General features: G+C 40.5%; 1 protein-coding gene across 1 annotated transcript; it reads left to right on the top strand.

Annotated features, from left to right (window-relative positions):
• The first annotated feature begins 19,608 nt into the window (after positions 1–19,608).
• On the top strand, positions 19,609–22,276 carry LOC143485754 (uncharacterized). Its single transcript, XM_076985283.1, has 5 exons — positions 19,609–19,678; positions 20,716–21,139; positions 21,234–21,561; positions 21,681–22,182; positions 22,230–22,276. Exons 1-5 carry the CDS (start codon positions 19,609–19,611, stop codon positions 22,274–22,276), a joined length of 1,371 nt encoding a protein of 456 aa, XP_076841398.1.
• The last annotated feature ends 642 nt before the right edge of the window (positions 22,277–22,918 follow it).

Raw genomic sequence — 22,918 nt, 5'->3', positions numbered from 1 at the left:
CCCGCTAAAGGCGTCATTGTCACACATGGCAAGAATTATACTCTTATAGGTAATGGACCTAGGAATAGATTTTCTTGGGCGCATACACGACTTCCAGCTGGAAGGCTAAATGACTTCTTACACACACGCTATATAGGGAATTTTGCAGTGGTGTTTAAAAGAGCACGTGTGTGTCCGAGTTTTACAGCAGGCGAAACGGCCACTTTCTTCACAAAAAAAGATGCTGATAATATTTTTATAGTATAATTTATATTTCCCTCTCTCATGAGGCAGAATTCATCTTTACTACGAATCATCTTTACTCTTATCAACACTGTTCAGTAAAAGCTTCTCCTGGAAGAAAATATCTGAATGTATGGGACCTATCAGATCAAACGTATTACTCCGCGCGCTAAACTCAGCTCATTCTTTAAGTCCCTCATTACGTCCGCTCGGTGCTGAAACATCTAATTGTCTTTTGCAAATAATCCGGCAGTGAACTGTGTACGTAGAGCCCCCATACCGTAATTCAACAGACACTCAAACATTGCTCTGTATGGATACGTGTTGCTAGACTGAGTTATTAGTCTATCGCCGAGCATAACGTCCACCTGCGAAAACCGCAATGCTACTGGGTAATTAATGCAGCCCACCTCGGCACCTGCATCAATGTCTGATCCATCATCGTTAGTGATCTTGCATCTCAAAAAAATGTAAGAATTATTTAGATCAATATAATCGGAGCCATTCCCTGCGATAAAAAAATCTATAGGTGTGGAATCTGTTATTGTGGACAGTGGGGGTATCTCTACAATTGTGTATTTCTCAATGCTTGTTTGTGTATATGGAAGCGCAAAAATATCTAGCTCACTCTTCACACACTCAGCTGAAAGACCATGTAAAAACGCCATATTTTAAAAATATATCGCCCCTCTTTCTCTTCTTCTGTCTCGATGATGAGCTGCGGTTCTTACTCCTGTGCTTACACGAATTAATACATGAATTACATGAATTAGTACTGGCATCCAATTTAGATGCCGCGCGTTTTTTAATCTTGGGGGCGTGTCGTCGCCCAGGAGGTCTCTTTCTCCTCGAAAGAGATGCGAGTCCTGACCCCTCCTGGCTAGGGGGGAGTGTCTGATAGTTCATGACGTTAGAAACTACATCACCCACAATGCCTTTCGCTGCAGTTTTAAGGTGGGGTTTTGCAATATCAAAACCACGTTTAATAATGGTTAATGCTCTTCTGAATAATCCTCTAAATACACCCCCCAGCCCCCCGCCGTACATAACAGGTGTTCCACTATATCCAGTTAGGCCACTCCCTGCCTGCTGAGCATAATAATTGATATAGTTTTGCGCATCAGAGTAGCCGTTATTGTACATTCTCACAGACCAAAAGAATGTTTAACAGGTCGAAAATGAAGTGTAACTACAAACTTCCAGTATCTGAACGGTATATGAATGTTTTGATCGTTTTTAACTTCAACAATTGTCACTTATGAAGTGTTTGCTGACAGCTACGTAGTGTGGCCTGTTGAATGTAAATGTGATCTCGTTATTCTCCCTGGCTATATGAACCATTTTCAGAAGAGGCACGAAACTATCCTCCACTCTTATGGTGTTAAATTAGGGACAAATGTTTTGTTCATTTGAAAATGAGATCTGAAACTGAAAGTTATAGTGTTGAGCCTGAACATCGAAAAATACCACAATCGATTCAAAATAAAAATAAGTGAAGCAAATGTTTTTTCAGTTTAAATACAATTTTGATTCAATTCTGTATTTATTTTGAATCAATTATTTTTTTTCAAGTTTCAGGTTGCTGTATATTTTGATATTTGAGGTTTAATGTATTTCAGATTTCAGACTTTTTTTTTCAGATTCAGATCTTATTTTTTTGAGTTTCGGATCTTTTTTTTCACTTTCACATTTTTTTTTCAAGTTTCGAAGCTGTTTTTTTCAGTTTCAGATCTTCTTTTCAGTTCAGACTTTTGTCCCCGATCTAACGTGAGGGGCGTGGTATTAACAGATAGGGGCGTGGCCAAACGAGTGACAGCACAGCAAATCATTCCTGAGAGCCTTCCACAATGTTGCCTGATCAAAAAATGACAGGCTTTTACACTTTATATTGAAATAAATGCAGCAATGAAAGAGTCCTGTTAAGCGAGACTGGAAAGGATTTATGTTAATAGCTTAGATACACTGTGATGATTGCAGACTAATGTTTCCAGCTTTGCACCCAGCACTTCGCGCTCGTCACTGTTTTGAACGCAGCGCGGTGACTCCATACGCCTGCCTCTGCTGACAGACATCTAAAGACTCTTGGGTGACTCTGCGTATCGGCCACTCGTTTAAAATCATCCCGACGAGCTCCGAATCACCATTTGTTGAAATGAAGATTGTTCATAACTTTTGTTTGAAAATTATGTTGAGTGAAATACTAGCCGACATCCAGCTAGACAGTTCTATATTACTAGTTCAGAATACTGTTTAGCGATAACGTCGAATTAAGATTATAGGAGGGTACGTGAATCTACAGTGGTAGACTGTTAACGACAGCACTAAATTTAAAGGGTTTATTATTATAGATGTATGGTTATCAGTGAATGTTCCTACACGCCATCAGCGTCATTTAAACCTCTGCGAGCGAGTGGCATCGCATTTAGTATCTGTGCAATTTTTAGTATATTTCGCTTTGTATTGGTTTCTATTGTTAGTCTAGATTGTCAGCCGAGCGGCTCCCGACATAATCGTTAAACAGCATCCTGAACTCGTAGTTTGGAGCTCAAATCAAATCAAAGTTTATTTGTATAGCGCTTTTCACAACACATGTTGTCACAAAGCGCTTTACAGGATTTAAAAGGTTAACAATACTATGGGTCCAGAACCCTAATGAGCAAGCCAAAGGCGACAGTGGCGAGGAAAAACTCCCTATGATGGTGGGGAATAGGAAGAAACCTCGGGAGAACCAAGACTCAAAAGGGAACCCATCCTCCATTGGGCGGCCCATTAACACACAAATTACACAAAATACAGACAAATACACAAGCCACACACAAATCACACAATCAGACTAAGTAAAGGTAAAAATGAAAGTTCTGGGTTATGATATTGTCACTGTAAATGTCTGTTGATGAACGCCAGGCTTTCATTCCATGTCGGAGCAGCGATGCTGGTATTGTAGGCTCCGACTGCAATATACTCTCAAGGTGAACCTCGGAGAAAAGATACGAGATATAGTAACTATGTAACAGATTAATCAAAGGCCAAACTAAACAGATGAGTCTTTAATCGAGTTTTAAACATTGAGACTGTGTCTGAGTCCCGAATAGAGGCAGGAAGATTATTCCACAATTGTGGAGCTTTAAAAGAAAAGGCTTTTCCACCTGCCGTGATCCTTTTGATCCTAGGAACAGTTAATAACCCTGCGTCCTGCGAGCGAAGTGAACGCACTGGGTTATATTGTTCAATAAGTTCACTAAGATAGTCTGGAGCTAAGCCATGCAGCGTTTTATATGTTAATAAAAGTATTTTAGAGTCAATACGGAATCTAATTGGCAGCCAGTGTAATGACGATAGTACGGGACTAATGTGATCAAATTTTTTAGTTTTTGTTAAAACTCGTGCTGCTGCGTTCTGAACCAGCTGGAGTTTGTTTATCGATTTACCAGAGCATCCAGCTAGGAGACTGTTGCAATAATCTAAACGTTTGTGAAAGAAGAAACGGGAAGTTCCCCATTACCTGTGAAAAATGCCCATCTGCATTCGTGTAATGACAACAGTCAGTAGCCTATAACTCCTTCTCCTACTTTTTGGTCTTTTTACTGTCTTAATTGTAGGCCTATATTGATTTAATAATTGCAAAATATATGCAACAAGGCCCGCAGACAGTGGAGGATAAACAGAAGTTAACTGAAGGACTTAACAATGACTGTATATAGTTAATATTGGATATGGATTTTATCAGTTGGCGGTGTGACTTTTTCCATTGAAAACTCACGTTTAGAGAATGTTTCTAATAAAAGTCAAATTTCATTCAACATGCGCTTGTAATTTTTAAATAATGAATTGTTCCACGTGCGCTAAAAAGTGCCCCCCCCCAGCAGTTGCCCCCCAAAATGTCTGTGCACGCCACTGCCCATGCACACACCACATACTCTCATACAGAACACATACTCTTTAACGATAATGTCGAGTTTAGATTAGTGGTAGACAATGAGTGGCAGTAGCCGCTCGGTGGTTGATGGCTGATGGATGCTGCGGTGTTACGTGAACTGTGGATTTTGGGGAGGTTGTTTTCTCTTTCGGTTAGTTTTGGTTTAACAGATAGATTGCCTGGTTACGGGTGGATTCTGTCGGCCAATCGAAGATCGTGATTTGGATGAGGGGGCGGGATCTTCGGCTTCATAATCTGCATGACGGAGTTGCTGGAAGTTGCCGGGAGGCGACGCGAGCATTTACTGCCTTTATGGTTGTGTGTGTGACTTTTGAGAAACTGTAGCTCATGATTCTCATGCGAGAGGTGAGGGTTTGTGCAATGGCTTTTGTCATGAATTGTCATGAATAGTGTTGTGAAAATCGCCACCATGGAGTAAGAACGTAGTAGCATGTGCACACTTATATAGACACCCATGCAGAGATATTATATAAGAAACACCAGTATAGAGGCGGGCAGCGTGTATGTATATTTGTTTGAGATTATCGTCGTAGATATATTTTCTTTATGTTAGTAAGGTGTGAGTCTTGCTTTGTTAACTCAGTGTAGTATATTTTGTTTGTTTATTTTCTTTGGTGCCGTCTACTGCTCCTTTCCTTGGTTGGTTTTTATTTCCTTGGTTATTAATCGTGTATTTTTGTACGTACGTGTCTGTTCAGTGTTTTGCTGCGTAGAAAAGGCTTATACCCATTACCACTCTGCAGTAAAGAGTTTTCTTACGTATTCGTCTGGTTTTCGCGTTCTTCTTTAATTTCATCTTGTCCACTACGCACATGCTACTACCCCACACACCCCAAATCTAGACCCATGACATCGTGGGGTCGTAACAGACGTAATCTAGACTAACAATAGAAACCAATACAAAGCGAAATATACTACAAATTGCACAAATACTAAATGTGATGCCACTCGCTCGCAGAGGTTTAAATGACGCTGATGGCGTGTAGGAACATTCACTGATAACCATACATCTATAATAATAAACCCTTTAAATTTAGTGCTGTCGTTAACAGTCTACCACTGTAGATTCACGTACCCTCCTATAATCTTAATTCGACGTTATCGCTAAACAGTATTCTGAACTAGTAATATAGAGCTGTCTAGCTGGATGTCGGCTAGTATTTCACTCAACATAATTTTCAAACAAAAGTTATGAACAATCTTCATTTCAACAAATGGTGATTCGGAGCTCGTCGGGATGATTTTAAACGAGTGGCCGATACGCAGAGTCACCCAAGAGTCTTTAGATGTCTGTCAGCAGAGGCAGGCGTATGGAGTCACCGCGCTGCGTTCAAAACAGTGACGAGCGCGAAGTGCTGGGTGCAAAGCTGGAAACATTAGTCTGCAATCATCACAGTGTATCTAAGCTATTAACATAAATCCTTTCCAGTCTCGCTTAACAGGACTCTTTCATTGCTGCATTTATTTCAATATAAAGTGTAAAAGCCTGTCATTTTTTGATCAGGCAACATTGTGGAAGGCTCTCAGGAATGATTTGCTGTGCTGTCACTCGTTTGGCCACGCCCCTATCTGTTAATACCACGCCCCTCACGTTAGATCGGGGACAAAAGTCTGAACTGAAAAGAAGATCTGAAACTGAAAAAAACAGCTTCGAAACTTGAAAAAAAAATGTGAAAGTGAAAAAAAAGATCCGAAACTCAAAAAAATAAGATCTGAATCTGAAAAAAAAAGTCTGAAATCTGAAATACATTAAACCTCAAATATCAAAATATACAGCAACCTGAAACTTGAAAAAAAATAATTGATTCAAAATAAATACAGAATTGAATCAAAATTGTATTTAAACTGAAAAAACATTTGCTTCACTTATTTTTATTTTGAATCGATTGTGGTATTTTTCGATGTTCAGGCTCAACACTATAACTTTCAGTTTCAGATCTCATTTTCAAATGAACAAAACATTTGTCCCTAATTTAACACCATACACTCTCTGATATTGCACCACATCTGCAGGCCTGATAGTTTTCAGGCGCCACGCCGGAATTCCGGCGTACCGACATGTCCGCAAGAAAAAAAAAATTTGAGAGGGGGAAAAATCCGTCAAATCATAATGATCAACCACACGCGCGCATGCTATCAGTTTTGAGGCCGAAATATGATCCTTACGAGGTTCCCAAGTTACAATTTTTCGTGGTTGCTACACATTTCCCCTTTACTGTATAAAGCCTCGTTTGGACCTAAGTGGCTCTGCGTCGTAAACGGAACTTGGTGTTTGGTGTGCGCGGCGTCAGGATTAGTTAAACGCAGCTATGGATAAAGGTATTTGCCAAAAGGCTAGCTTTAGGATAGGATAACTGTGTATAGTAATGTTATTTACGTACAGTATGTACGTATGTTCCGATTTACACCGAAAATCAATTTACGACGGATCAACGTCGTAACCCGGGGACCGCCTGTAATTCAGACATCGGAAGAGCTTCAGAGGTAGATACAAGATAAATTCAGTATTTTATCTTTATTCTGATTAAGTTAAATTTTTATCAGAAATATAAGAGTGTTTTTTTTTTTTGAGCCGGTACAGGTGGTCAGACGATCTGGTTCATCCTGCCCGCCTTACGGCGTAAGGTGTAATACATGAACAAAAGCACAAAATGTATGTCCTAATAAACCAACACAAAATATTTATTAAATTTATTACATTTTATATATAAAAACTAACTATAATCATAATACTTGTAATTCTTTTAAACTTTATTTGCATAATTTCTTTAAGTTGTCCTGTATCCTATAATTTACTAACAGTAATGAATAAATAATTAATCATGCCTGTTTTTAACATATTGTGTCTAATCTAAATCTTTAGGTTACAGCATTTTCTCAGAATATTATTAGAAATTAGTTTTTTATTTCACTTTAATGATTACCTGACTTATTTATTATTAATTTATTTAAAGATTAATTATTAAATATTCTAAATATGGTACACTAAACTGAGTTTGTCATCAGGTTTGGCTGATGGGTAAAGTGGACAAAGCAGTTTGTATTGTTACAGCATCAATATTATAGGCACTTACACCAGTTGGGGCTGTTAATATCACTCGGGTCTCATCAGGATTACTGGATAGTTGACACAGGATGCAATGTGCTCCATATTGTATTGCTTTGATCAGTACAGATTTTCCTACACCTCCAGGACCTGATTTGAACACATGAAATGGGTCTGGATTTTCCCCACGTAACTTCTGTACACACCAATGTTGAATTTTATAAAATATCTGAGATTGTTCTTCATTTAGTGAACAAAGTAAACACATTGCTTGGGCTTTTGGCATGGTATGAGGATTATCTTAAAAAGAACATACTTCTTTAGGTAAAAGGTCTGGTATAGCATCACCTGGTTCTTCTATATCTGAAATTTCATTGTGTTTGTCATCAAGGCATTCTAACCGCTCACATTCAGTCTCTGGACAAATTAGTGCCCATGCATCTTCCATTGGACCATTTGCCTCCAAGTCTTCTTGAGCTTTGTCTATGGAATCAGCCTCTGACATTTGTGTCCACTCTGACTTTGATGGAAATTAGTTCATTATCAAAATATTTCACAAACCCAGTTTCATAAAACTCTTGATATGTCTGGAATTTAGCTGGTTTCAGTTGTGTATTTAAGTAATGAGGCAAAAATAGCTCTAAAATGCTTTCATGATATTTCTCAGGATTTTTAGTTTGTGGGAAACGAGGATACCGAACTACAGCAGCATCTGTTCGTGACCTTTTCTTTACACATCCAAATTCTTTCTCCAACTTCACAATGTCAGTGGATGAGCTTTTCAGATTTGGACAATATTCTGTACTCTGATGCAAAGGTTGCCAAACACATTTGTTCAAATTCACCGCTTCTAGGTATATGCTTGTATCTGTCTGAAATAATGTAAATCCAAAAATTGTGACTCTTCATCACCACATTCAGCTTTCTTGCATATGACATTCAGTGGAAAACTCATCCTGATTGCATCACCAGTTGGAATAAACTGCACTTCACGAGATGCCTGTTTTAACTTCATGTTAGTCAAACGGTACACACTTTCCTGTGCTGACACTTCTCGGTTATGCAGAAAAACACTACAGAGTTTACGTAAAGCTTATTTAGCATCAAATTTTGCCTTGCTCTGAAACTTCTTTTTGAGCATGCGAGAGCAACAATCCCATCTCTCTCTCTCTGCTTTTGATATGTAGGAGATGATGTAAACAATACAAGAATATGCATCAACCACAAACTGTATGTCCATGTTTGCATTCCATGCTTTTAGAAGATCTCTATTATACTGATTGACCCACACATCACATGGTTTCCTCCTCAAAACAACAGTTATTTATTTTGTCATTTTTCGGTTCGCAGCTCCAAATATTTCTTGATTTATATGCAGTGAATTGATTAAATCATCAACAGATTGAACATTTGTCTCACTGTCCAGTAATGCATTCCTTACTTTCTTCAATATCAAACTAGCTAATTCCTGTTCCATTTCAGGAATGTTTTTGTTGATGCTTTTATAGGATCTTTTTCTTTATCATTATCAGTTTTATGTTCCTCAGTGTTACATCGTGTAATAAATGTCTTGTTGCTTGGTGGACGTGGGAAATTGAATCTGCAGGTTGTGTTCCTTTTGCAGGTTTTCGAGTGTCTTTTGCCGTGTTGCTGAACTGTTGATACTATTTCATGCATTTGCTCATCACTTGATGGCTTTTCACATGTGACATAGTGATCAACAAACTGGACCACTTTATCATCACCATCTTTCTCTATCTGAGGAGCGTCTTCTACCCAGAATAAACAGTGAGAATGAGGCGAACCACGGTTTTGAAACTCAACTCATGAAAAAATCCTTAATTTTAATCATTTAATTTCATCAATATTCTCAACTTCATTATTACTGTCAGTGTTTTCCTTATCATAAACTATGATATGCTCATCATTAACTTCTTCACATTCTTCAGTTTTACTTAGAGGATTAACCCAATCGTCGTTAAAGGCAACATTACTGTAGTATTTGTTAATCTCTTTGAGACACAGCCTGTACAAATTCATATTTATAATGTCCTTTGTATGTCACTTTTTTCTTCAATTTTACACGAATTATAAGATCAGAATTTTCAGATCTTGGTAGAATTTCAGCTTCATCTGTTATGTTAGATGGAACACAAGTGACTGGTCCATGAACACCGTTTTGACCTCCTTTTGGTAAAGACACTATCCTCATGAATGGTATATGCAATGCAATTAAATGTCTTTCCAATGAATTTAACCTTTCTAATTCAGAAGGAACTGGATCCAGTGCCATATTATTAGCAACACTCTGTTCTGGAATTTTCCCACTAATTATCTTTGTGACATGTGTAGCAAATCCATAAATAACCAACAGGATCAGCTCCATGTCTACAGTGTACACTGCAACTCACGGCAAATATGTAAATACTTTTCTATAAGACATGCAACTTCAGGAATTCTTTTGAAATATTCATCTTGTCTGCATTTCATTACTTGATGTTTGAAAAGAACCCGATGACAAACTGAACACACATATTCAGGACCTGTGCTTATTTTATGTTTAAACTGTTCAATTATGTATTCAATTTCTTTTTTTTCTGTATGTCTTCTTTCTGTATTTCTTATTTTAACTGCATGACGATATGAGCATATTTGTAAATACAAAACACAGCAGTTGCTTAACATGTTCTGTTTGGTATTTGTCCACTTTACATGTTTTCACATTTGCTCAAAATGCCTCATCAGTCTTGTATCCTTGTAACATTTTGTTACAGTTTCTCTAAATGCCTGATCACTCTTGTATTTTTCCACACTTGACTTTTTCACTTTGTCTCTGAATTCCTGATCTGTCTTGTATTTGTCTACACTTGACTTTTTCACTGTGTCTAAATTGCTGATTCATCTAATTTACATTTACTTAATTGTTTAACATAGTTTCTATATTCTTCATTTTCAGAGTATTTTTGTACACTGACTCTTTGTATTGCTTATATTCTTCAGTAGATAAATATGCCTCAACAGCTCTATTTTTTATACAGTCTCAGAACTCATTGTCCTCATGGTATCTTTTTGTAATGTTCTGAATTTCCTTGACTCTGTATTGTTCATTTGTTTCATATTGTCTTTTCTGAATGTCAATTTTACGTAGTTTCCCACAGCTACCTACACACAGTTCACTGCAAACACTATCACCTGTTTTTACACACATTACCACTTCATAATGGCTCTGATTACAGTGTTTCAGATAAATTCCAGTATGTTGAGTGTTAGTACACTGAAAAGTATCATGTGTAGAATACTTTAGCCATTTATTATCAGTGTATATGAAAATATTGACTCCCAGCAAATCTGCAGCTGCTTGAATTTCTACCTCATATATAAAATAGGAAGGGGTAGATTTAACTTGGTCATCAAGCCATCTTGACAGGTTTATTGCCCCCCCAATAAAACTTTATGACCCCTCCCCCGTATCGTGCTTTGTACATTGTGAGCATGAGATCTAATTGTAATTGTTTAAATTATCAGGAGTCCCTAAAAATGCTGTTCTTTGAAGTAATATGAGTGTGCGTGTGTGTGTGTGTGAGTGAGAGCCTATCTGTGTGGGTGCCGGAGCGTCTAACTAGGGCCACGTGCCAAGGTGGGTGTGTATCAGAGATCACCCTGTGAGCGTCTGTAACCAAATAGTTGTTTTTATCAGGGGTTTCTAAATGCTCCTCTTTGTGTGTGTGTGTGTGTGTGTGTGTGCGCGCGTGTGTGCCAGGGTGGGGGGGGGTTAGATCACCGTCTCCATTGTGATTTAAACTATGTTTGTGCATGGCAGGTAAGAGCGTGGATAGCCCCCCTAAACAATTGACCCCCACCAATCTAATGTCTTTGATCGCCATGTAGTGTATTTGGGATTATCCTGAAAGACCCATGTACTTTATATTAGGTGATTTTATCAGGAACATTTGGCTGCTGAGAGTCGTTTGATCAGGATCATCCCGAGATCCCCTTATCTAAATTAGTTTAGATGGTCCGAGACCATCTGATGCAATTACCATTGCAATTACCTGTCTGCACCGACTTCACACACACAAAGAGCAACCCTGATATAAATATATTTTAGAGAAATAAAGTTTAATTACCTTAAAATATTTACAACCTAAAAAAGTCTCGTGGGAATCAGCAGTGATCTTAATCAACTGATTTCATGCTGGTAGATCACCCCTCCAAACAGGTTTAAATGTATTAAAAGGGGCTCGGAGAACGCAGAGTGGGATTGTATTTAGAAAATGGTGCTCTCAACGTGAGTTTGTTTATGAAAATTATAATTTGCCTAACCCCTGACTGCAAAGATTAAGCGGCCACCATGGCAATGTTTGCAAGACATGTCTTGCACAATCACTTCATATTGGAATTAATGCAAGGGTTATGCTACTGAAAAACATTGATGTTGCAGATGGACTTGTAAATCGTGCATTTGGTACAGTTAGGTAAATATGTTTTAAGTCTGAAGACGATTTTCCAACAGAAATATATGTAACATTTGACATTGAAAAAGCTGGTAAAAATTTAAGAACAAGACCATGTTTAATACCTGAACTGAAGAAAGCCACACCAATTGAAGCAGACGAAGAACGAGTGACAAAAAATGGTGGCATACGGCGTCAGTTTCCCCTCAAATTAGCCTGGGCTTGTACTATTGTACAATACTGTAGAAAACGCTGTGGTTTCCCTCAAAAAGATTTTTGCAGCTGGACAAGCTTATGTTGCCTTAAGTCGCGTTAAATCTCTGCAAGGTCTCATAATAGAGGAATTCAAAGAGACAGCTATTTATGCAAGCCATGCCTGCATTTATTGAGCCAGTAACAGAAAAACAAGTTTCACCATTATCATGTACAATACTTTTGCACAACGTACAAGGACTGTCAGGCCACTTGGAAGACATAAAGCAAGACAAAAGATATCTGGAAGCTGACATCATATGTATTACAGAAACATGGATACAATCAGTGCACAAAGCAAGTGATGTACAGATGAATGGATTTTCATTCTATAACACACCAAGATGTGTTTCATATGACAAAATGATGCAATGTTTGCCATGTTGAAAGAAAAAGAACATGGTGGTGTCGGTATGTTGTGCAAACCCAATACAAATTGTTCTGTTGTTGACTTGCTGTGTCTGAACATAGAGTGCATGCAGTTTAGAATTCCTAATCTCAATGCAATTGCAGCTATTTTGTACCGGCCCCCTTCATACAGTCTTAAGAGGTTTCTCAGCAACTTAGTGAATCTCATTACTCACACAGACAAATTTGCAGGAGGAAAAATTATTATGGGAGATTTCAATGTATATCATGTATATTTGACCCAGTTCCAACCCGTCTATTTAAAGACCTACTCCCAGCCATTGCAGGGCCCTTACTTAATATTATTAACTCCTCCCTTAACCTAGGTTACATGCCCAAACAATTAAAATGCGCCATAATTAGACCCTTGATTAAAAAACAGAATCTCGATCCGCAGATTCTAGCCAACTATAAACCCATTTCTAATCTCCCATTTATCTCAAATTTTAGAAAAAGCAGTTTCCAATCAGTTAAACCACTGTCTCCAATCAAATAGTATCCATGAAAAGTTCCAATCAGGATTTAGACCAAACCACAGCACTGAAACAGCTTTACTCAGGGTAGTGAATGATCTACTAATATCGGCCGATAATGGGCTCATCTCGTTCCTTATACTGTTAGATCTTAGTGCAGCTTTTGATACTGTAGACCACAACATTTTGCTGGATAGACTAGAAAACATGGTAGGTATTAAAGGAATCGCACTCTCCTGGTTTAGATCATATTTAACTGACCGCTTCCAATGTGTAAGTGTTAATAATAAAACCTCTAAATCTGTGCAGGTTAAATATGGTGTCCCACAAGGGACAGTCCTAGGACCACTTCTATTCACACTGTACATGTTACCCTTAGGCGAGATGATGCATAAGCATGACATCAGTTTCCATTCCTACGCAGACGACACTCAGCTATATTTATCGGCAAAACCCGATGATTTAGGCGCAAACAGTAAGATTGAGAAATGTGTAGAAGAGATAAAACATTGGATGGCGTGTAACTTTCTAGCACTAAAACCCAATAAAACAGAATTAATAATAGTTGGGTCTAGGGCTGCGAGAGACAAGATACATAATGTAGCATTGAATCTACATTCTTTTACTATAACCCCCAGCGCAGAGGTAAAGAACTTGGGCGTCACAATAGACCCAGATCTCTCGTTCGATACACATTAATAATATAACTAGGGTAGCGTTCTTTCACTTGCGCAACATTGCCAAAATTAGAAACATATTAAATATTAGTGATGCAGAAAAACTAATCCATGCATTCATATCCTCTCGTTTAAATTATTGCAACAGTCTCCTAGCTGGATGTTCTGGTAAATCGATAAACAAACTCCAGCTGGTTCAGAACGCAGCAGCACGAGTTTTAACAAAAACTAACAAGTTTGATCACATTAGTCCCGTACTATCGTCATTACACTGGCTGCCAATTAGATTCCGTATTGACTATAAAATACTTTTATTAACATATAAAACGCTGCATGGCTTAGCTCCAGACTATCTTAGTGAACTTATTGAACAATATAACCCAGCGCGTTCACTTCGCTCGCAGGACGCAGGGTTCTTAACTGTTCCTAGGATCAAAAAGATCACAGCAGGTGGAAGAGCCTTTTCTTTTAAAGCTCCACAATTGTGGAATAATCTTCCTGCCTCTATTCGGGACTCAGACACAGTCTCAATGTTTAAAACTCGATTAAATACTCATCTGTTTAGTTTGGCCTTTGATTAATCTGTTACATATTTACTACATCTCATATCTTTTCTCTGAGGTTCACCTGGAGAGTAACATTGCAGTCGGAGCCTACAATACCAGCATCACTCCTCCGACACGGAATGAAAGCCTGGCGTTCATCAACAGACATTTACAGTGACAATATCATAACCCAGAACTTTCATTTTTACCTTTACTTAGTCTGATTGTGTGAGACTTGTGTATTTGTATTTTGTGTAATTTGTGTGTCAACGGGCCGCCCAATGGAGGATGGGTTCCCTTTTGAGTCTTGGTTCTCCCGAGGTTTCTTCCTATTCCCCACCATCATAGGGAGTTTTTCCTCGCCACTGTCGCCTTTGGCTTGCTCATTAGGGTTCTGGACCCATAGTATTGTTAACCTTTTAAATCCTGTAAAGCGCTTTGTGACAACATGTGTTGTGAAAAGCGCTATACAAATAAACTTTGATTGATTAAAAATCTTTTTGTATCCACTACAGTACATGACATAATGCAACAGAATAAGTTTACTGAGATTGTGAAAGATGCAACCACTGAAAATGGCACTTTAATTGATCACATAGATAGATAGATAGATAGATGGATAGATGGATAGATGGATAGATGGATAGATGGATGGATGGATGTATGTTTATTTAATCCCGGTGGGAAATTCACATATTGCAGCAACTCCAGTACAATCAAAAACAAAATACACTATACAAACTTAAGATTAAAGAGAATGATGATAATAATAAAATACAAAGTAAAATAAACAATAAAATAATAACCGTATCATAAATTAAAAACTTCCAAGTTTAAGTGTTTAAAGTGTCCTGCCCGTGCTCAGTCCTTCAAAAGTGTCAAAAGTGTAAAGTGTCCAAGTTTAAAGTGTCCAGCTTGTGCTCAGGTATTCAGGGAATTATTGGTGTCTGTTGGTGTCCTGGCACTGTGTGTGTTATACAGTGTGATCGCTGTTGGTACAAACGATCTCCTGTACCTCTCCTTTCTACACCTGAGCTGTCGGAGTCTGTTGCTGAAGGTGCTCTGCTGTCCGACCAACAGCCCATGGAGGGGGTGTGTATTGTTGTCCAGTATATCTGTGAGCTTGCTCTATGACCGGTTGTTAACCACCACCTCGAAACCATCCAATTGGTAGCCAAGAACAGAACCCGCCTTCTTGATCAGCCTGTTTAGTCTTTTCTCCTCCGCTTTTCTGATGCTGCCTCCCCAACAAACTGCCGCATGGAAAAGTGCACTCGCAACAACAGACTGATAGAAGATTCCCAGCATCTTGTTACACACATTGAATGATCTGAGCCTTCTGAGAAAATATAGCCTGCTCATCCCTTTCTTATACACGGCCTCTGTGTTAGCCTTCCAGTCCAGTTTATTGTCGAGCAGGACACCCAGGTATTTGTAGGTATCCACCCACTCGACATTCCGACCCATGATGTTAATGGGACTGATTTGTGACCCCTTTTTACTGAAATCCACCACCATCTCCTTGGTCTTATCTACATTGAGGAGTAGATGGTTCTTTGCAGTCCACTCTACGAAGCTGTTAACAACATCCCTGTACTCTCCGTCCTGTCCATCCATGATGCACCCGACTACTGCAGTGTCGTCCGAGTACTTCTGTAAGTGACAGAGGTCTGACCTGTACTGGAAGTCTGTGGTGTATAATGTAAATAGAAAGGGGGAGAGCACAGTTCCTTGCGGTGCTCCCGTGCTACAGACCAGGCTATCGGACTGGTAGGTTCCTAACCTCACATGCTGGGATCTTTCAGACAGGTAGTCCAATACCCACGTAATCATGGGCTTGTCCACGTGCATTTTATCCATCTTCTCCCCGAGCAAGAGGGGCTAGATAGTATTGAATGCACATGAAAAGTCAAAAAAGGTGATTCTCACTGAGGTGTTGTTTAGGTCCAGGTGAGAGTGCACCCTCTGCAGTAGGTGGATTATTGCGTCATCCACACTCATCTTTGGATGGTATGCAAACTGCAGGGGGTCCAAGAAAGAGCTCACCTGGGGTCTCAGGTGTGAGAGGACCAGCCTTTCCAGCACCTTCATTATGTGTGAGGTTAGGGCCACTGGTCTATAGTCATTGAGAGAGGATGCAGATGACTTCTTTGGGACAGGGACCAGACATGATGTTTTCCACAACACAGGCACCCGCTCTAGTTTGAGACTCAGATTAAAGAGCTGTTGAAGAATTCCACATAACTGCTTAGCACAGACCTTTAATACTCTCGGGCTGATTTTGTCTGGCCCAGCAGCTTTGTTCATTTTTAGCTTCATCAGCTGTCTCTTCACCTGGGTCGTTGTCACCTCCAGATGTGGGTGGGGGTCGTCAGATGCTGGTTGTGGGGTGGTGTGGTGTGTACAAAATGTTTGTGTGTGTGTGGAGAGGGTGGGGGAGGTGCTACTGTTGCTTGCAGCTGTCTGTTGGGTGATGGGGTTCAATAAGGAGTGTGAACTAGGACACAGTAAGGATGTGGGTGTAGGTGTGGAGGTGGAGGAGGTGCCGCTGCTGACCAAAGAGGGTGTTGTTGTGCTGAACCTGTTGAAAAATTGGTTCATCTCATTGGCTGTGTCTAGACTGCCCCTGGCAACCTGTGTCCTTGACTTGAATCCTGTGATCTTTTTCATACCAGTCCACACATCCTTAGCATTATTCTGCTGCAGTCTTCCCTCCAGTTTCTTTCTGTAGGTCTCCTTGTTCTCCCTCAACTTCACCTTTAGCTCCTTCTGAACTTTCTTCTGCATCTCTCTGTCCTTCTGTCTAAAAGCCTGCTTTTTCTTTTTTAACAGTTCCCTCAGGTCTTTGGTGATCCAGGGTTTGTTGTTGGGAAAACAACGTACCCGCCTGACAGGAACGGCTGCGTCTGTGCAAAAGTTTATGTAATCTGTGACGCAGTCTGTCATCCCGTTAATGTCCTCACCGACTGGGTCACCCAAAACCCCCCAGTCTGTGGTTTCAAAGCAGACATGTAATGCCTCTTCCGCCTCTGGTGACCACCTCCTGATTGTCTTTTTTATCACCGGTTGCCTTAACACCACGGGCCGGTATATGGGAGTCAGTAGTACCAGGTTGTGATCCGATCTTCCGAGTGGAGGAAGAGCAGATGAGGTGTAGGCGTCCTTCACATTTACATACAGCAGATCTAGCGCTTTGTTCTCCCTTGTTGCACATCTGACAGATTGGTGGAATTTTGGTAGGATTGTGGAGAGTGAAACATGGTTAAAGTCTCCTGAGATGGCCATGAAAGAGTCCGGATGTTTTGTTTGTTGTCTCGCGACAGCCGCGAGTATGACGTCACACGCTACCTCCGCGCACGCAGCCGGCGGAATGTAAACAACAAGCATAATGGCGACCGTGAATTCCCTGGGCAAATAGTATGGACGTAAACCGACAGCTAGCAGCTCAATGTTCGGGCAGCAGTGACTCTCTTTCACAGTAATATGTCCCGGGTTACACCATCTGTTATTCACGTACAGTGCAACCCCTCCACCTTTCTTCTTGCCGCTCCGTTTCGGGTCTCTGTCCGCCCTCACGATCTGGAAGCCCGGTATGGAAACGCCGGAGTCCGGAACATTTCCGCAGAGCCAAGTCTCAGTAAAACACAGTACACTGCACTCTCGAAACTCCCTCTGCGTCGCGATCAATGCGTTCAACTCATCCGCTTTATTTCCGAGAGACCTCACGTTCCCCATTACGATGGATGGGATAAACGGCTTGCAGCGTCTTCTCTTCGCCTTTGTTTTAGCCCCCGCTCTGCATCCCCTGAATGGTCTCCGCAGTTCTTTGGGAAGGAAAGAGCTAACGGAGTGTGGGGCAGATTTACGGAGCTCCAGTAGCTGCTCGCGTGAGTAGACAAAGGAAGTTTCACTCACTCTATTGTTCTCCATGCTGGGTTTCGAAAAACTTAAAAACGGCAGAAATAGTACTGCAAAAACAACTCGAGAAGTAGCGAAAAAGTGAAAACTAAGAAGCAAAGGCTTATAATAAGCAAATATAAGTAAAAAAGTAAGTAAATACCTAATATAGGTTAGAAATAACGTCTTCCTAGACGGAGCTGCTGCAATTTGCTGCCGCTAGTACGGCGCAGGAAGTACCTGTCTTTAATATAAAAGACATTCCTATTGACAGTATACATGTTTCTGTGATGCCCACGTATTTCAGCTACCATGAATGTATTGTACTGAAGTGCTTTTATTAATGACAGTCCAACAGTAGAACCTCAAAACATTAACTTAAATATTGATTTTATGATTTTTCATACTACACTAACATACATCTTCATAAAATACCAAAACAGGTCTGAGTACTTGGTGGTTGAGACAATGGACCATGAACGTAGTGTTCATGTTCAGTGTGTCCTGTTGCAGGATGAAATTGGCTCCAATCAAGCGCTGTCCACAGGGTATGGCATGGTGTTGCAAAATGGAGTGATAGCCTTCCTTATTCAAAATCCCTTTTAACTTGTACAAATCTCCCACTTTACCAGCACCAAAGCAACCCCAGACCATCACATTACCTCCACCATGCTTGACAGATGGTGTCAGGCACTCATCCAGCATCTTTTCAGTTCTGCGTCTCACAAATGTTCGTCTGTGTGATCCAAACACCTCAAACTTTGATTTGTCTGTCCATAACACTTTTTTCCAATCTTCCTCTGTCCAATGTCTGTTCTTTTGCCCATATTAATCTTTTTCTTTTATTAGCCAGTCTCAGATATGGCTTTTTCTTTGCCACTCTGCCCTGAAGGCCAGCATCCCGGAGTCGCCTCTTCACTGTAGATGTTGACACTGGCGTTTTGCGGGTACTATTTAATGAAGCTGCCAGTTGAGGACCTGTGAGGTGTCGATTTCTCAAACCTGAGACTCTAATGTACTTGTCTTCTTGCTCAGTTGTGCAGCGGGGCCTTCCACTTCTCCTTCTACTCTGGTTAGAGCCTGTCTGTGCTCTCCTCTGAAGGGAGTAGTACACACCATTGTAGGAAATCTTCACTTTCTTGTCAATGTCTCACATGGAATAGCCTTCATTTCTCAGAACAAGAATAGACTGTCGAGTTTCAATTGAAAGTTGTCTTTTTCTGGCCATTTTGTGAGTTTAATCGAACCAACAATTATAATGCTCCAGATTCTCAACTAGCTTAAAGGAAGGTCAGTTTTATAGCTTCTCTAATCAGCAAAACTGTTTTCAGCTGTACTAACCTACTTGCACAAGGGTTTTCTAAATATCCAATAGCCTCCTTACACAGTTAGCAAACACAATGTACCATTAGAACACTGGAGTGATGGTTGTTGGAAATGGGTCTCCATACATCTATGTAGATATTGCATTAAAAACAAGACATTTACAGCTAGAATAGTCATTTACCACATTAATAATGTATAGAGTGTATTTTTGATGCATTTAAATGTTAGCTAAATTGAAAAAAAAAACTGCTTTTCTTCCAAAAAGAAGAACATTTCTAAGTGACCCCAAACTTTTGAACGGTAGTGTATGTATGTATTTAAAGGAGTCATCTACACAAACAAAAAGCAAGTCTGCCAAGCCTCATAGGGCAATGGCAGATTCCGAATGGATTTCCAGGCTGAAAAGGTTTGCTAGCACCGGGGTCTGGCCTTCTGGTGAAGGTAACAGGCCTGCTCCAAAGCAAAAGAAATGGCATGTGCTGTATCAAAAGGTATGAGTGTTCACATTACAAAATGTATATTGTAATTGTATTACTTTGTACTTTATAGATGCTTGTTTGTTGCTATCACTTTCTGTAGATAAAAATTCAGACATTTAATTCAGAAGAATTAAAAGCATCTAGTCATGAGTTAACAGTAATCAAAGAGCTTACATTACATGTGCAATCATTATTGCAGATTGAAAAATTTCCGATGCACATTCGTGGGCAGACTACTTTGTTTGGCCAGAAGCAGACGTGCACATGTGGATTTCACACTCAGAAGGTAACTCCAGACACAAAGACTTACCAAAAGGTGCCAATGTTTAGTTTACCCCAATCCAATGCATAATGTCTGTCCTATTGTTTTAGTCAACGACTGGATGGCCAGTAATCAAGTACTGGATGGCCAGTAATCCAGTGTGGATGGCCAGTAATCCAGTGTGGATGACTATCCTTTTGTTTCAGTCAACTACTGAGCTATCAAGAATTCAGTGATGGCTTTTGTTCAGTCAATGTGTGGTTAAACATTAAGTGGTGTTTTCATCCACAGTTAGCTTCCTGAAAGTATATAAACCTATAAAATGGACAACACTTGCAATTCTGAAAAAATTACAAGGCATTTAGGCCTTCTGGAGCCACACAGACTGAAACAATAAAACATGTAAAGAATTGATTTCACACACTAAAACATGTGCAAATAATGAATGTTTTGTCAGTAATGATAAATGCTGTATTTGTTCTACATTTTATTAAACAGCCTGCTACTGTGCCTGTACAAGAGCCAGTAACAGACTCCTCCAGCCACCAGTGCTCTTGCCTCACAGCCCTCAGTTGCAGTAAGTAATCTCATTAAGTTATATAACTTATTCACCATATGTACTTGTTAATCCGTAAAACATGTTAATGGCTTGTTTTTGCCTGTTTGTGTTTGAAGGCGGCTTCGGCCAGGATGCTTGAAGCTCCACAGCAAATCAAGCTTCCCCGTTTTTTGGACAGGTTTGCCACCAGAAGACCACAAATGGATCCTAAGCACGCTGTTCAAGGTGGGAGCCAAGGGAAAGCCAGAACTGCGAGATAATCTGCAGCTTTGGTATTCCCCTCCACAGCCAGCCCACCTGTACCACCAGGCCCCGGCACCAGACCACTTTTTTGCACATCCACTACTGGTGTGGATGCCATATAGGTTATGGAAAGTTAAGGTGGTCTGTCCCAACCCTGCATGTGGACAGCATCAACTCACTGGAGCAGGCCTGCACAAGAGGGCACGGTGGGTTCTAGACGTGGACAGGATCTATAACATGGTGACAGAGGCACTTATCTGCTCCAAGTGTAGATGCAGTCATGTTTCCTGGAGCCAGACGGTCCTTCAGCAGCTACATTTAGCCCATCGCTCTGAATTCAGAGTTATTCTCACGCAAAAGTGAGTACATTTTCTTTAATCGTGCAGTTGAAATCACATTGTCATGTGGTTTCATGAAAGATTTGTAATTACATATTTTATTTTTGTGTCCAAGGTATGCATGTGATATTCGAGTTATCCGACTGCTGCGTGAACGAGGCCTGGGCAACAGCCCCACACGGGTGTTGAATCAACTGAGGGAGAACCACACAGAGGAGTGGCTAAGCAGGGTCATCCGCTATTCCACAGAATGTTCTGACTTCATGAATCGCCCAGGTCTACACCCCATGGTCTTTCAGGACCCTCCAGAGCTTGCTGTGGTTCCGAGCTGCAAATGGCTCTTGGCCGTTTACAGCCAGGATATTCTCACGAGGTTGGACGAAATCAATGCCAGGATAACCTCGACATATGGAGCCATCTTGAAGTTGGATTCCACAAAAAAGGTTAGGAAAATTTACGTTAAAATATCTTATTGATCTTACGTCCTGTCCACCAGGCATTTTCCATTTCAAGTTTGGGCACATGCACTTATAGACCTCTTCTGTACCTTTTTGTATTTCAGATCACCAAGAAGCTGGCTGGGACAGCGAAAGGGACAGCGCTCTGGCTCACATCTGTGGGCAATGAGCTGGCACAGGTGCTCATCAGCGTGCTAACAGCACAGGAGGGACCTGGTCTGGACATGATGGCAGATGGCCTAATCAGAAGGCATCAGCAGGCAGGTGTGGAGCCTCCTATTGTGCTATACATTGATTGTGGGTGCTGCGCAGAGATAGGAGAGGTCAAGATGAAGACCAGATTCAGTGGATGGCATGCCCTGATTATAAGACTGGATATTTGGCATTTCATGCGGAGGATTGCCGTGGGGTGTACAACTGATGCTCACCAGTTGTATACAATCTTTATGGCAAGGCTCTCCACATGGATATTTGAGTGGGATGCAGCTGATGTTGCTCTCCTACGCAGAGCAAAGAGAGAACAACTGAAGAACCAGGGTCTGACTGAAATGACAGATGCAGATATTAACAAACGTCTGACCAAAGAGGAGCTGACTCTCCACTGTCGTAGGAGGACCCGTGGAGAGGAGACCACCGTTCATCTCATTGAGCAGCTGCTCCAAGAGCTCATGGGGAGCAGTGGCAACGACTCCCTTGCTGAGCCTCTTCTGGACCGGGAAAGGATGGAGCACATTTGGCATGTTCAGAAAAAGCATGCGAGGTGCATCCAGGACCCACCAGGTGTAGTGCTCTACACAGAGACAGGAAGCATCACAAAGAATGGGATGCTTCTCAAGACCTACCAATGTGCTAGAGGCTCAACTTCTCTCTGGAGTCCTTTCATTTACATCTGAACCGCTTCATCCCAGGTCTGTAGCAGTTATACATACTGTATGTGTTACAAATTGTATATGCATAGACTTTAGTAATGGTTTCCTAATTACTGTTTTAACAGGCCAACAGCCTGAACTTTCAAATATACCTCCTGGAAGGACTTCACAGATGGAACCAGGACCGAGCTGCAGCTTCCCTCTTGACAGGTCCATCACCTCTCCACAGCTACTCAGGCAGCCTGGTTCACTGTGCAAACCAGAGCTGTGAGAAGGTGTTTGGCAAGAAGGTTGTCCCTCAGTTCTGTCCACCTGCATGCTACACTGGTAAGTACATATCGCGATGCGACTACTGTGGAAATACATCTTGAGCTTTTGTAATCTTCAAAATTTGACAATACTCTGTTTTACACTTATTTTTGCTTTTATGTTTACTATGTTTATTTTACTTTACTTTTGTGTTTATTTATTAA

This window comes from Brachyhypopomus gauderio, unplaced genomic scaffold, assembly GCF_052324685.1.
Source record: "Brachyhypopomus gauderio isolate BG-103 unplaced genomic scaffold, BGAUD_0.2 sc37, whole genome shotgun sequence".
NCBI classification, from domain to species: Eukaryota; Metazoa; Chordata; class Actinopteri; order Gymnotiformes; family Hypopomidae; genus Brachyhypopomus; species Brachyhypopomus gauderio.
This window is presented reverse-complemented; position numbering and strand designations above follow the sequence as displayed.